Below are 13,676 nucleotides of genomic sequence, written 5' to 3'. Positions count from 1 at the left end.
AACACGGAACAATTAATCAAAATTGCTTATTATTAGTTTAGGCTCACCCAAAGGATGGCCCAGGGGGCTCAGCATTCCACAATCTATGAAATCAATCCTGCAATAAATGAAAATATAAAGTATTTTTGAGTATTTTAACGTCTTCCATAACTCAAACGGTCCAACATTTTACAGCCCAATGAGTCTGTCTAATCTCCTAAATCGGGAGCGGAGGAGATAAGTGAAGTTCCACCCCGTATTGGATGAGTTTCCAACCTTCCCCTCCCCTCAATGAATGGGCTCCCCCAGCCCATTCGTCGCCATACAATCAATGTATAAATGAAAATATATTAAATAAAACTTCCATGCACTGGCGTATTAAACGCAATAAATAAAAGCGAATGTCTATAATATAATTGTAATATGTAAAAAAAAATCTTTTTTCCGTTGGAAAAAATCCTTTTTTCCGTTGAGAAAGGCTCCCGGACGTATGGCCGAAATATTCGAAGTGTTTTTTTTTAATTAAGTTTTTATTTTGTTGTTATTTATTCAATGCTTTATTAAAATTAAAAACCGTTTTCCTTGCTTAATTTTTGATAGGTTGTCGATGAATAAGGACTTGCAATCACTAACTGGCTAATTTTGGGCACTCTAAAATGCTTTTAATTAAGCAATTGACAACATTAGTATAAAAAAGAGCGTTTGGCGGAGTGGCAGCCACCTTGCATGATGGACTGTTCCGTTTGTTTTTTTTTTCATTTTGAATTTTAGTCTCACTATTTGCTTCTTTTCTTTTTCATTTAAATCTGGAAGCACTGATTTTGAATTTAGCGTTTAATCTATCCGTAGGCATAAAATTTCTGTTTCTCGTTTTTAATTCACTAAACTAACAAACATCGTCCTCCAAAGTTCTTAAATGACATTTTCCGTTGGGGGCTGGGGTTAGACATATGCACAAGGATGAAGCCTTCATCCTTGTCTCTCCTGAAATTTAATATTTTACGACTCCTCCATATAAAACTTCTTATGTATTTCGAGGAGGCACTCATTTTGAGAAAACACGTATACCAAGGTATGTGTGCCAAGCGCGGTGGAAGTGTGCTACACGTAGCGGAAACTGTGCAAAGCATGATGGAGCCTGTGCCAAGCAACGACGTATAAAATTGATTTGAAGGTAGTGAACGGAGGTAGATTATGATTTTTTTTTTTTTGCAAAGCGGACGGTCTTCTAAGTAAAAAAGCCGGCAAAGCCCACTCTTTTGGTTGTTACATATTATCTGCTCTTAAAGACTGTTTAATGCACAGCCCTGCACTAATAGTGTCGACATGCTAATAAAAAAAAAAAAAAATCTGTTACAGAACTGCAGATGCTTTGAAATTAAATTAGCAGTCACATCCTGTGATTAGTTAAAATGTCAAAGAATGCTTTATTCTAAGCACGGAATCTTGAATTGTCAAATTCTGGTTAGGTTAGTGAACCACTCGTTTGATTAAATTCTTTGAAATAAAATCAAAAGACTAAAAAATCCTTAATGTTTTCATTTGAGACATGCAAGCACATTTATTACAATAGTAGTAATATTCTTGGCTTGGCCGTAGAAGGTATTCTTTAGTGACTTGAAAATTTACCAGTGATCTAATCTGTGAGTACTCTGATATTATATATTCTGTAGGCTGTAATTTTATTAATTTGCTCTTGGTGGCTATTACATATACTGTTTCCCAGTGCCCATAATTTGGAGGACGAGCTGGGAATTATTCTCCATGGACAGCTCAACATCTTATATCTGGATTTAAATTATAATAGGTAACTGCAAGATATAGCTTCTAAATGAATTCTAAATGAGTGGCTTGCTAGACTTGTAATCCTATGTCCGTTTGGACAAGGGGTTCGGGCCCTGGTATAGTCAATTATTTGCCTTGGAACAACAGCCAGTGGTGTGACCCTGTAAGATTAGCCACAGTTGACCCAGATCAAAATGTATATCTGGGGAAGATAAAAGGGAAGTGTATGTGAAATTTTAGGATGGCATATCTCCTGGCCCAATTGCACTTCCTTGTTGAAGTCAAATAAACGGAAATCAGCACCACCAGTAGGGACTGTAAAATCAAGTGCCGAATCCCTTACCTTTATTAGGCTAAGATAGTTTCAGAGGCAACGCTATAGCATTGCCTATAGTAAAGGCCATACGGCTCCAATGTTTTATTATTTTTTTCCCAGAGGCACTTCATATGGAAGAGGTCGTCGTAGAAACTTCAAAAGGGGCTCAATCGATTGGAAATTGAGAGTTCTAGTGCCCTTTTTAATAGTCAAAAGTGATTGGAGGGCAAATAGCCCCCTCCCCACGCCCATCATTCCCCTAAACACATCCAATCAAAACTTTGAGACAGCCATTTTGTTCAGCGTAGTTGATTTCCAAATAGGAAATATGTTTTTGAGAAAAACACTCCCCCACCACCCTCAGGGCAAGGTTTTAAGTTATGCCCTGGGGGCATATACGGTTTTTATAGAAGGCGCTGTCGTAGAAACTTCAAAAAAGGCTCATTCGATTGGAAATTCAAAGGGCTAGTGTCCTTTTTAATAGTCGAATGTGGTTGGAGGGCATATAGTCCCTCCCCCCCAAGCCCAACATTTCCCCAAACACACCCAATAAAAATTTTGAGATAGCCATTTTGTTCAGCGTAGTTATTTTCCAGATAGAAACTATGTTTTTGAGTAGGACACTCCCCCACAACCCTCAGGGCAAGGGTTTTAAGTTATGCCCTTGGGGGCATATAAGGTTTTTATAGAAGGCGTTGTCGTGGAAACTTCAAAAAAGGTTCATTCGATTGGAAATTCAAAGGGCTAGTGCTTTTTTAATAGTTGAAAGTGATTGGAATTCAACTAGCCCCCCTCCCCTAGCCCATCATTCCCCCAAACACATCCAATCAATATTTTGATATAGCCATTTTGTTCAGCGTAGTTGATTTCCAGATAGAAAATATGTTTTTGAGGAGGACACTCCCCCAAAACCCTCACGGCAAGACTTTTAAGTTATGCCTTGGGGTATATAACGTTTTTATAGAAGGGGTTGTCGCAGAAACTTCAAAAAGGGCTCATTCGATTGAAAATTCAAAGGGCTAGTGCCCTTTATAATAGTCGAAAGTGATTGGAGGGCAACTAGCCCCCCCCCCCACGCCAATCATTTATCCACAAACATTCAATCAAAATTTTTAGATAGCCATTTTGTTCAGCGTAGTTGATTTCCAGATAGAAAATATGCTTTTGAGGAGGACACTCCCCCACAACCCTCAGAGCAAGGGTTTTAAGTTATGCCCTGGGGGCATATAAGGTTTTTACAGAAGTCGTTGTCTTAGAAACTTCAAAAAAAGCTCATTCGATAGGAAATTCAAAGGGCTAGTGTCCTTTTTAACAATCGACAGTTATTAGAGGGCAACTAACCCCCCTCTCATCCCCACCTTTTCCCCAAACACATACAATCCAAATTATGAGATAGCTATTTTATTAAACGTAGTTTTAAGTTCTGGCAATTAGGTCTTTGAGGATGACAACTCCCCCACAGCCCTCAGGGCAAGGGTTGTAATTTTGCCCTGGGACATATAAGGTTTTGTATTGACAACGTTGTCGTAGAAACCTCAGAAAGGGCTCATTCGATTGGAAATTTAAATGGCTAGTTCCCTTTTTAATAGTCAAAAGTGATTCTAAGGCAAATGACACCCCTTGCACGCCCACCATTTCCCCAAACACATCCAATCAAAATTTTGATATAGCCATTTTGTTCAACGTAGTTGAAAGTTCTGGAAATTATATGTTTCAGCAGGACACTCCCCCCACAGTCTTCAGGGGCAAGGGTTATAAGTTATGCCCTAGGGCCATATATGGTTCTTATGGAAGGAATATTCGTATAAACTTCAGAGAGGGCTCATTTGATTGGAAATTGAAAGTTCTAGTTCTCTTTTTAAGCGTCAAAAGATATTGGAGGGTAACCAGCTTCCCCCCCCCCCCTAAAAAAAACAACCTTTTTTCCAAATGCATCCAATAAAAATTTTAAGATAGCTATATTGTTAAAAATAAATCAGAGATCATATAACAACAATTCCGGTGTCGACACAACCCACCAGGGCCCGGGGGCAGAAGTTGTAAGTTATGCTCTGGGGGTATATATGGGTATTATGGAAGGCATGCTCGTATTATCTTCAAAGAGGTATCATTTGATTTGAAATTGAAAGTTCTAGTTCACTTTTTAAGAGTCAAAAGAGATTGGAAGGCGCCTAGCCCCCCCCCCCTCTCTCTACGCCCTTTTTTCCTCATACCCATCCGATAAGAACTTTGAGATAGCTTTTTTTAATAGTTCAAAGACCATATAACGAAAACTCAGGGGTCAACACAGCCCCCAGAGTCCGAGGGCAGGTGTTATAAGTTATGCCCTGGGGGAATATATGGTTCTTATTGAAGGGATGCTCGTAAAAAATTCAGAGATGGCTCATTTGATTGAAAATTGAAAGTTCTAGTTAATTTTTAGAGTCAAAAGAGATTGTAGGGCAACTACCCCCCCCCCCTACGCCCCTTGTTCCCCAAATGCATCCAATAAAAATTTTGAGATAGGCATTAGGTTAAAAATCTCTCAAAAGTCAGATAACAAAAACTCATGTGTCGTCACAACCCCCCCGGGCCCGGGGGCAGGCGTTGTAAGTTATGCCCTGGGGCATATATTGTTCGTATGAAAGGGATGCTCGTATAAACTTCAGAGGGGGCTCATTTGATTGGATATTGAAAGTTCGAGCTCACTTTTTAATGATCAAACGAGATCCGAGGGCAGCTATCCCCCAACCCATCTGATGAAAATTTTGAGATAGACATCTTGTTAAAAATAGTTCAAAGATCGGATAAGAAAAAAATCCGATGTCAATAGAACCTCCCAGGGCACAGGGGAAGGCTCTCCATGTTATGCCCAAAGCGAATGTCTGATTCTTATGAAAGGGATGCTTTTGCAAACTCCCTAGAGGGTTCGTACGATTGGAAATTGAAAGTTCTAGTTCAATTTTTCAGAGATGAGAAAGGTAGACCCGTCCCCCCAAGCTCTTTTTTCCTCAAACCAGTCCCCTATCAATTTTGAAATAACCAGTGTTTTTGAAATTATTCAAAAATTAGATAACAAAAACGTCCCCCCCCCAAGAGTCCGGGGTATAGGCGTTGTAAGTGTTGTCCTGGGGGCTTAGATGGTTCTTATGAAAGGGCTGCTTGTATAGACTTCAGAGGGGGCTCTTTTGATTGGAAATTGAAAGTTCTAGTTCAATTTTTAAGAGTCAAAAGATATCCAAGGGCAACTAGACCCCCCCACACACACCCTATCTTTCCCAAGCCCATCTGATAAAATTTTTATAATAGCCATTTCATTAAAAATAGTTCAAAGGTCAGATAAGATAAATTCCTGCGTCGACGGAACCCGCCAGGGCCCGGAGGCAGGCGTTATGAGTAATGCTCTAGGGGCATATATAGTTCTTATGGAAGGGATTCTGGTATAAACTTCAGAGAGGACTCATTTGATTTGAAATTGGAAGTTCTTGTGAAGCTTTTAAGAGTCAAAAGAGATCGGAGGGCAACTAGCCCCCCCCCTCCTCCACGCCCTAAATGCATCAGATGAAAGTTTTGAGATAGAGATTTTGTTAAAAATATTTTAAAATTCAGATAACAAAAAACTCTGATGTCGGCCCAGTCCTCCAGTGCCCGGGGGTAGGTGTTGTAAGTTATGCCATGGGGACATATGTGGTTCTTATGGCAGGGATGCTCGTATAAACTTCATAGAAGTCTAACTTGAGTAAAAATTGATAGTAGTAATTCACTTTTTAACAGTCAAAAGTAATTGGAGGGCAACTAGTCTCCCCCCACACTCCATTTATTTTTTTCTAAGAAGCACTTCATATAGAAGGGGTCGTCGTACAAACTTCAAAGGGGGCTCATTCGAATGGAAATCAAGTGTTCTAGTGCCCTTTTTAAGAGTCAAAAGTGAGCAGAGGGCAACTGGCCCCCAAGCCGTTTTTCCCCAAATACATATGATAAAAGATTTGAGGTGGCCATTTTGTTAAAAATAGTCGAAAGATCATATAATAAAAACACCTTTACCTATGGTTAATTCGTTAAAAATAGTTCAAAGATCAGATAAGAAAAACTCTTGTGTCGACACAACCCCTCCCCCCCCCCCAGGGCCAGGGCAGGCATTGTAAGTATTACTCTGGGGGAATATATGGTTCTTATGGAACGTATGCTCGTATAAACTTCAGAGAGGGTTCATTTGAATTGAAATTAAAAGTTGTAGTTCATTTTCTCAGAGTGAAAAAAGATCAGAGGGCAAATAGCCCTTCCCGCCTTCCACGCCTTTGGGCGTATCGGATGGATAAACCCATCCATTAAAATGTCAGGTGACCATTTTGTTAAAAATAGTTCAACCATCAGATATTAAAACTCCAGGGTCGACACAACCCCTTAGGGCCTAGGAATAGGCGTTGTAAGTTATACTCTGGGGTTGTAAGTTATATATGGTCTTATAGAAGGGATACTCGTACAAACTTCAGAGAGGGCTCATTTGATTAAAAATAGAAAGTTATAGTTCACTTTTAAAGAGTCAAAAGAGACCGAAGCTTAATCTAGTCCCCCCCCCCCCCACGCCCTTTTTCCCCAAACCCATGCGATAAAAATTTTGAGATAGCAATTTTTTTAAAAATAATTCAAACATCAGATAATAAAAACTCCAAGGTTGATACAAACCCATTTTTTCACTTTGATGTTGTTACTTTGATATCAGTTTTGATACTATGATGAATATGTGATTTTTTTTTTAAGTTTGATTTTGAAATAAGGAATTTTTAAAACTTGAATTTTTTTGCAATCAGAAACGAACAAAAATTAATTTAAAAAAAAAGACTTTCCGAAAAATAAGTTTTTCAAAGAAAAGTAAAGGCCATTTTAAACTTAAACTAAGCAGATACAAATACCTTTTGAAATTCAAACTTAAAACGACCAGAAATTACTATTAAAGAATGAATGAAACCCAAAACGAACAGAAATTAAATAAACAATCATAGCAAAAGCATACAAGAAGTAATAATGTAATTGAATAAATAGATATTAAAGCGAGTAATGCTTAGATTGGATATGAAAATCAAGCTTAAAACAAAAAAAATATTTTGCTATTTAAGTATAAATGAAACTTATAGAACAGAAATTAAATAAACAACCAATACAAACAAACATACAATAGATATTAATGTAAATTAATAAATAAATCTTAAAACGACTGAAACTTAAATTTAATACGCAAATCAAGCTTGAAACGAACAAAAATCACAACAAACAAGAGTTTGGGTATGACCTCCTTCTCTCACTGTAAAAGTCTAAAACCTATTGCGTCATTGGCGCTTTACTGAAAGCTATATCCGACTTGAACAGTCTTGGAAAGTATAAGCAACATCAAATTGAATATTTTATATGTAATGATATTAGTTGTTGAAAGATCCATCCGTTCAAGAATTTTTTTTTTCTGTAATTTTATTTTTATTTTCAATACTGTAATAACTGGAAAATAAAGTATTTGTAATATAATGAGTTTTCAGTTAAGCGCCAATGACGCAGTAGGCTTTTGGTTTTTACTTACAGTTAGGAAAGGAGGCAGTATCCAAACATTTGTTTTTAGGGAAACTATATTTGTCTTTAAAAACTGTAAAAAGAGCTAATAAATTAAACTGAATATTTTATGTATAATGATATAATTGCTGAAAGCTCATCAGTTCAAAATTTTACTATAATTTTAATGTTTATTTTCAATATTAAGTACAAAAGAAAATATTTGTCATAAAATTGGTTTTCTTCGGTGTTCGCTCTTTACACTTCAGTGTAAAGAGAGAGGTATCGAGGAGGGGTAACCCCCCGCATATATGTAATAATTTCTGTTCGTTTTAAGTTGTAATGTTGCTCCTTACTTTCAGTTGAAAAAACTTGTTTATTTTTTAATTTAACTTATTTCTTAGAATCCAACTCCGCTGCAACCACCTTTCTGAGTCCAAAAAACTCTGCAATAACTTTATACAAGAACACTGTCAACTGACATTAAACTAGAAAAACTGTGGATCCGTGGAAACCCCTGTTAGAGTTACACAAGGGTTTTGATTCCCAAAAGAGAACCAGTTCCAGCTAAAGAGAAATAACCTGATTTATTTGTGTTTGTTATATTCTTTATGACCCACACAATATGTGAAATTGTTTTTTATTTGCACAAAGCTGAAACTGAAGGAAGCAGAAAGCTGAGCTCTCTCAGCTTCTGTAATTTTATTGCATTTTTCTGCGAATTTACGGTATGAACAGGTTCACAGGCCCTCGCCCCTGGAGTCCTAATTTTTTCTAAATTTCTTGACACTTTTCATTCAAATTATCAAACAAAATTTTTCAGTGCTATTATTGTCACCCTCTCCCTTGGGAAAACGCCTGTGTTCGTGCCTGGGTATGTTAACAGAAATTTGGTTTAATTAACATCTTATGGCTACATTTAATTTATTTATTTTATTAACTTATTTCATATTTTTGATTAACACTTTTGGTACTTACCCATTATATGGACCTTTACATATACTGCTAAAGAAGTCAAACGGGAGATGGAACAGTGAAACGGGAGAGACAGATATCGACCCGGTACTAAGACAGTTGTTAGAGTGGGCGCATAATTGTGAAACTTCAGCGATTGTGAAAGACATTACAGCGTTCTGGGCGCATAATTTTAACATATAATTCTTCTAATTTTGTTAATAAACCATTATAACCAGGTATCTGTCTCTGGTTAGGTGAGCAGTATATAGAAAGGCCCGGTTAGGTTAGGTATATAATATATGCAATGCTTTACCCACCACCCTCCCACCCCTCCTTATGTGCAAATATATATCCCAAATTTGTTTATAAACTATTATATATTCATCCTATTTTATTTTATTTCATTAGCATTAACCGAACTTGACTTTTTAGAAAGGCCCATATAATGGGAAAGTACCACATTTTAAAATATATCTAAATACATTGATAATACGCAATTATACATGTTTACATATTCAATTTATTCAATGACTTGGTTTATCCCTTTAAATTATTAAATAAAAAAAGAGTTTTTTTTTTACTGAAAATAAGGAACGACGTTAAAACTTAAAACTAACAGAAATTGTTCCGTATATGAAAGGGGCTGTCCCCTCCTCAACGTCTCGCTCTTTACGCTAAATTTTTTTATTGTTTAGAAGAAAGAAAGTTGTGAGAAAGTCAAACTTTAGCGTAAAGAGAGAGGCGCTGAGGAGGGGACAGCCCCTTTCATATACGGAATAATTTCTGTTCGTTTTAAGTTGTACCGTCGTTCCTTACTTTCAGTTAAAAAAAACTTGTTTTTCTTATTTGATTTTTGAACGTTTTTGAATTAATGCAGGTTTTGATTTTGGCTAACCGTACATGGATAATTAAAACGAAATTTGCATATTCATTTTACTTTTATTTGGTTAAAGGGCTTTCTCGAAACTTGTTTAATTTTATTTACGAACGTTTTAATTAGTAATAAATATACGTGCCTTACGCAACGAATTGCCTTACGCAACGAACTTCTATATTCATAGATTTTTAATACGTATATTGGGGGGTTCACCCCCTAGTCAATACCTTGCTCTTTAAGCTAAAGTTCGAATTTTGTTCCAATTCTTTAAAAATGACCCCTTAATCACAAAGGCCGCTAATTAGAATAAATAGCTCTTATGAAAGTACTAAAAAATCTTTGGCTTAAAGAGTGAGGTATTGACTAGGTGGTGAACCCAATAATATACGTAATATTTTCTGTTCATTTTAAGTTTTGATATTTCTCCTTACTTTCAGTTGAAAAACTTTTTTTTATTATTTAATTTCTGATCTTTTTCTTTAATAATGCTGGGAAATCCAGCGCCCCCTTCATAGCAATGTCCCTTCCCTAATGAAAACTTCCTTCTCGGAAAGATCCTCCCATATAACCCCCGACCCACCCACCCACCCCCCACCTACCAGAAAAAATCCCCCCTGAAAACGTCTGTATACTTCCCAATAACCAATACTATATGTTAACATTGGGTAAAGTTCATAACTTTCGGGCCGACCCCCCGGGGACTTCAGGGGATTAAGTCATCCTGAAAGACATAATTATCATATTTTCGACCATGCTGAACAAAATGGCTATCTCAAAATTGTGATCGGGTGACTTTGAGGAAAAAAAGTGTGGGAGGGGGCTTAGCTGCCCCCCATTTTTGGTCACTTAAAAAGGGCACTAGAACTTTTAATTTACGTTCCAATGAGCCCTCACAAGATATTCTAGGATCACTGGGTCGATACGATCACCCCTGGGAGAAAAAAAAAAACAACAAATAAACACGCATCCGTGATCTTTCTTCTGGCAAAAAATACAAAATTCCACACTTTTGTAGATAGGTGCTTGAAACCTCTACAGTAGAGTTCTCTGATACGCTGAATATGATGGTGTGATTTTCATTAAGGTTCTGTAACTTTTAGGGGTCTTTCCTCCTTTTTTCTAAAATCAGCCAAATTTTCTCAGGCACGTAACTTTTGATTAGGTAAGACGTAACTTGATGAATCTTATATATTTGGCATCAGAATTGAAATCTGATTCTTTTGATGTATCTATTGGTGTCAAAATTTCGTTTTTTAGAGTTTCGGTTACTATCGAGCCGGGTCACTCCATACTTACAGTTCGTTACCACGAACTGTTTGATTATGTTTTATCTCTTTTGCATTTAGACCATTTTTTTGCAATCTTTTTGTTCTTTCAGATCAATCATTTTGCCACAACAACAAATGGAATATAACTTAAGAACACCTTACGTAACCCATCGTCCACGGGTTGTCCGACTTTCACGGAAGGAAGGTACTTCTTTCGGTTTTGCAGTCAGAGGAGGGAAAGAGCATGGAACAGGAATTTATGTTAGTGCTGTAGAGCCAGGTTCTGAGGCTGATAGACAAGGGCTAAGGGTAAGAAATCATCGCATTCCTTTTACGTTTATTTCAAATTCAAGGGTGACAACCGGGTAGAGAGGCGGCAATTGGCTCCTAGATTTTTTGTCCTGCACTTAGAATTTCAAAAATGCCTCTAATTTGGTAATTACATTGAAGGAAACTTTTAGAGGGGATTTTTATGGACAAAAATTGAAATAGCTACGGAATTTCCCCAATCCCCTAGATTTTGGAAAACGGATTTTGCCTCCCCTTGCATTATCATGAATTGGCACCACTGTTCAAATTACTTCGACATTGTTGTGCAGAATAAGTAGAAGTGACCCTATAACTCCCACGATTACACCACCCCTTCGAATCCCGATCCGGACACTTTTTTTTAAAACTCCCACGATCACCACGTGGTTTATGGTACTTATATGGGCATAGCCTCCCTAGGGAGAAAGATTGCGTAATGGGGTCAATGACCTCTTTTTCCAAGGTCGATTTATTTGATGTTTTTATGTGTAATAACACCGGGGCGAAGGTTGCACATGCGCATTGAATTCTAACGGGAGCAATGTTATTGATCTAGGACTCGAGGGGGAAGTAAATGTCCGAGAAATTGATTGCGTAATCGAAGGGGAAGTGAATTTCCGAGAAATTGATTGCGTAATCGAAGGGGAAGTTGTTGATTCACGAAGGGGAAATTAAGAAACAAACATGGCTTCTTTAATCTGTGATTTACATAATCGCTAGGGGAAATTATTGATTCACGAGCATGGGGAATTATGAAACAATATGGTTTCATTGTTGTTTGGTTAGCTTAACCTGAGAAATTGATTTACATAAATCGGCGGGGAAATTATTGATTCACGAAGAGAGAATTAAGAAATATTAAGGTTTCTTTAATCTTTAGATCTGAGGGGTTTATTTATTATTGTTGTTTATGAAAAAGAGAATGCTAGGGGTGACGGTCAATGTGCAATGGAACATGAAACAGTTATATCACATTTTTCCTTCTCAGCCAATCAGCGAGTCGGATACATCCCCCTTCTCAGCCAATCAGAGGCGTGCTTACATATGATTTTCCCCGTTACATAACAATTCACCCTTGAGATTTCGTATATAACGGGTGTGCAGTGTGATTCAATTGTTTTATGGATGGTTATGTGTGTTGATTATTTGATGGTTTTATGGATTTTGTCAGTGAGAATGGAAAAACAGGAACTTTGACACTTCCTTCTTGTTGTTGTTCAAGCCAGATGTTACGAGTTTCCGGGAAACACATGTGCTATCAGTCATTAATCAAATTGTCTCCGGCGCGAAGTTTATTAATGTCTTTGAATTTCTAAAGAGAACTCTTTCCGGGGAAGTTAATTAATTTCTGACAGATGATGTCATGTTTGATTGATTGACACGAAAGGGGAATGAATTTGTTATTCTAAAGAGAATTGATTTGATTTATGAAAGGGGAATTAATTTGTTGTTTCTAAAGAGATTTGAGTAACGTGCAGATGTTACGAGTGTCCGGGAAACACATGTTCGATCAGTAATTAATCAAATTGTCTCCGGCGATAAGTTAATTAATGTCTTTTAATTTAAAAAGATAAAAGTATCCGAGAAACATATTAATGTCTTACATATGATGTCATGTGTGATTGATTGACACGACAGGTGACTGAATTTTTTTTTCTAAAGAGAATTTATTCATGAAAGGGAACTTAATTTGTTGTTTATAACAAGAGAATTGATTCATGGGCAGACGTTTTTATCTTATCGTGCGAAAAGGTTTCCAAATAAATTGAAATGCATTAAAGCAGAGATGACAAACAAAAGGAACATGCCGAAATTCCATGTAGTGATAATTTTGGCGAAACCGTTGTAGCTATTTTATGGAACTATTTCTGCGAAACAGCTAGAAACATGTTAAAAGAAGATTTTTGAAGAGAATTTGAGTGTGGTCGTCATAATACACAAGTTTCAATTGAACAGTGTTGTGAGGTCCTCTACCTCAACCCAAAGGGTCCCAAGTGCTCTACCCCAAACCAAAGGGCCTCGAGTGCGTTACCCCAACCCCCAAAGGGTACGCACCCCCTACCCCAACCCCCAAGGCCCTCCCCCCGGTCTTCAAGGGGTCCCCCCCCCCCCCACGGCCACCCCCGGCCCCCAAGGGCCACTCCGGCCGCTCTCAGGGCCTCCACCAGTCCCCAAAGGTCCTCTCCAGGGCCCCCCTGACCCCCCCGCAATCCCAAATCGCCCACACCCCTCCCCAGGCCCTACCCGACCCCCCACCGGCCCTCCCCGGGCCCCCCCGCTCCACCAGCGCACCAACCGCCCTCCCACCGCCTCCAACGGCCCACCCCGGGCTCCCAGGGCTCCCCCCGGGCCCCCAGTACTCACCCCCAACCCCGAAGGAAGCCACCGGTCCCCAAAGGTCTCCCAGGCTCCCCAAGGCCCCTCCAGTCCCCTACGACCCGCCCCCAGTCCCCAACGTTCCCCCCAGCATCCCCACGGCCCCCCCCCCCCCCAACGCCCCCCCCCGCCCCCCCCAGGCCACTCCCCCTCCCCAAAACCCATACCCCCGCCCCCCACGGCCCCCCCCCGGCCCCCACGGTCACCCCGACCCCCAAAGGCCCTCCACCAGTCCCCAAAGGCCCTCTCCCAGTCCCCAAAGCCCCATTGAGCTCCCAAAGGACCAACG

General features: G+C 38.8%; 1 protein-coding gene across 4 annotated transcripts in view; it reads left to right on the top strand.

Moving 5' to 3' along the window:
- LOC148940590 (uncharacterized) overlaps window positions 1-13,676 on the top strand; it is a 394,960-nt gene that overhangs the window by 143,469 nt on the left and 237,815 nt on the right. For 3 of the 4 annotated variants that reach the window (XM_089105580.1, XM_089105582.1, XM_089105581.1), the window contains exon 4: window positions 10,813-11,011. In XM_089105580.1, the coding sequence (XP_088961706.1) occupies window positions 10,813-11,011 (199 nt within the window). Of the gene's footprint in view, window positions 1-1,482; window positions 1,623-10,812; window positions 11,012-13,676 lie in introns of those variants that run through there. The other variant, XM_089105583.1, reaches the window with a different exon arrangement.

The sequence above is a fragment of the Artemia sp. Qi Xiang Cuo genome, chromosome 19 (assembly GCF_049724085.1).
Source record: "Artemia sp. Qi Xiang Cuo chromosome 19, ASM4972408v1, whole genome shotgun sequence".
NCBI lineage: Eukaryota > Metazoa > Arthropoda > Branchiopoda > Anostraca > Artemiidae > Artemia > Artemia sp. Qi Xiang Cuo.
Note: the sequence above shows the minus strand (reverse complement) of the source record. Positions and strands in the feature narration are given on the sequence as shown.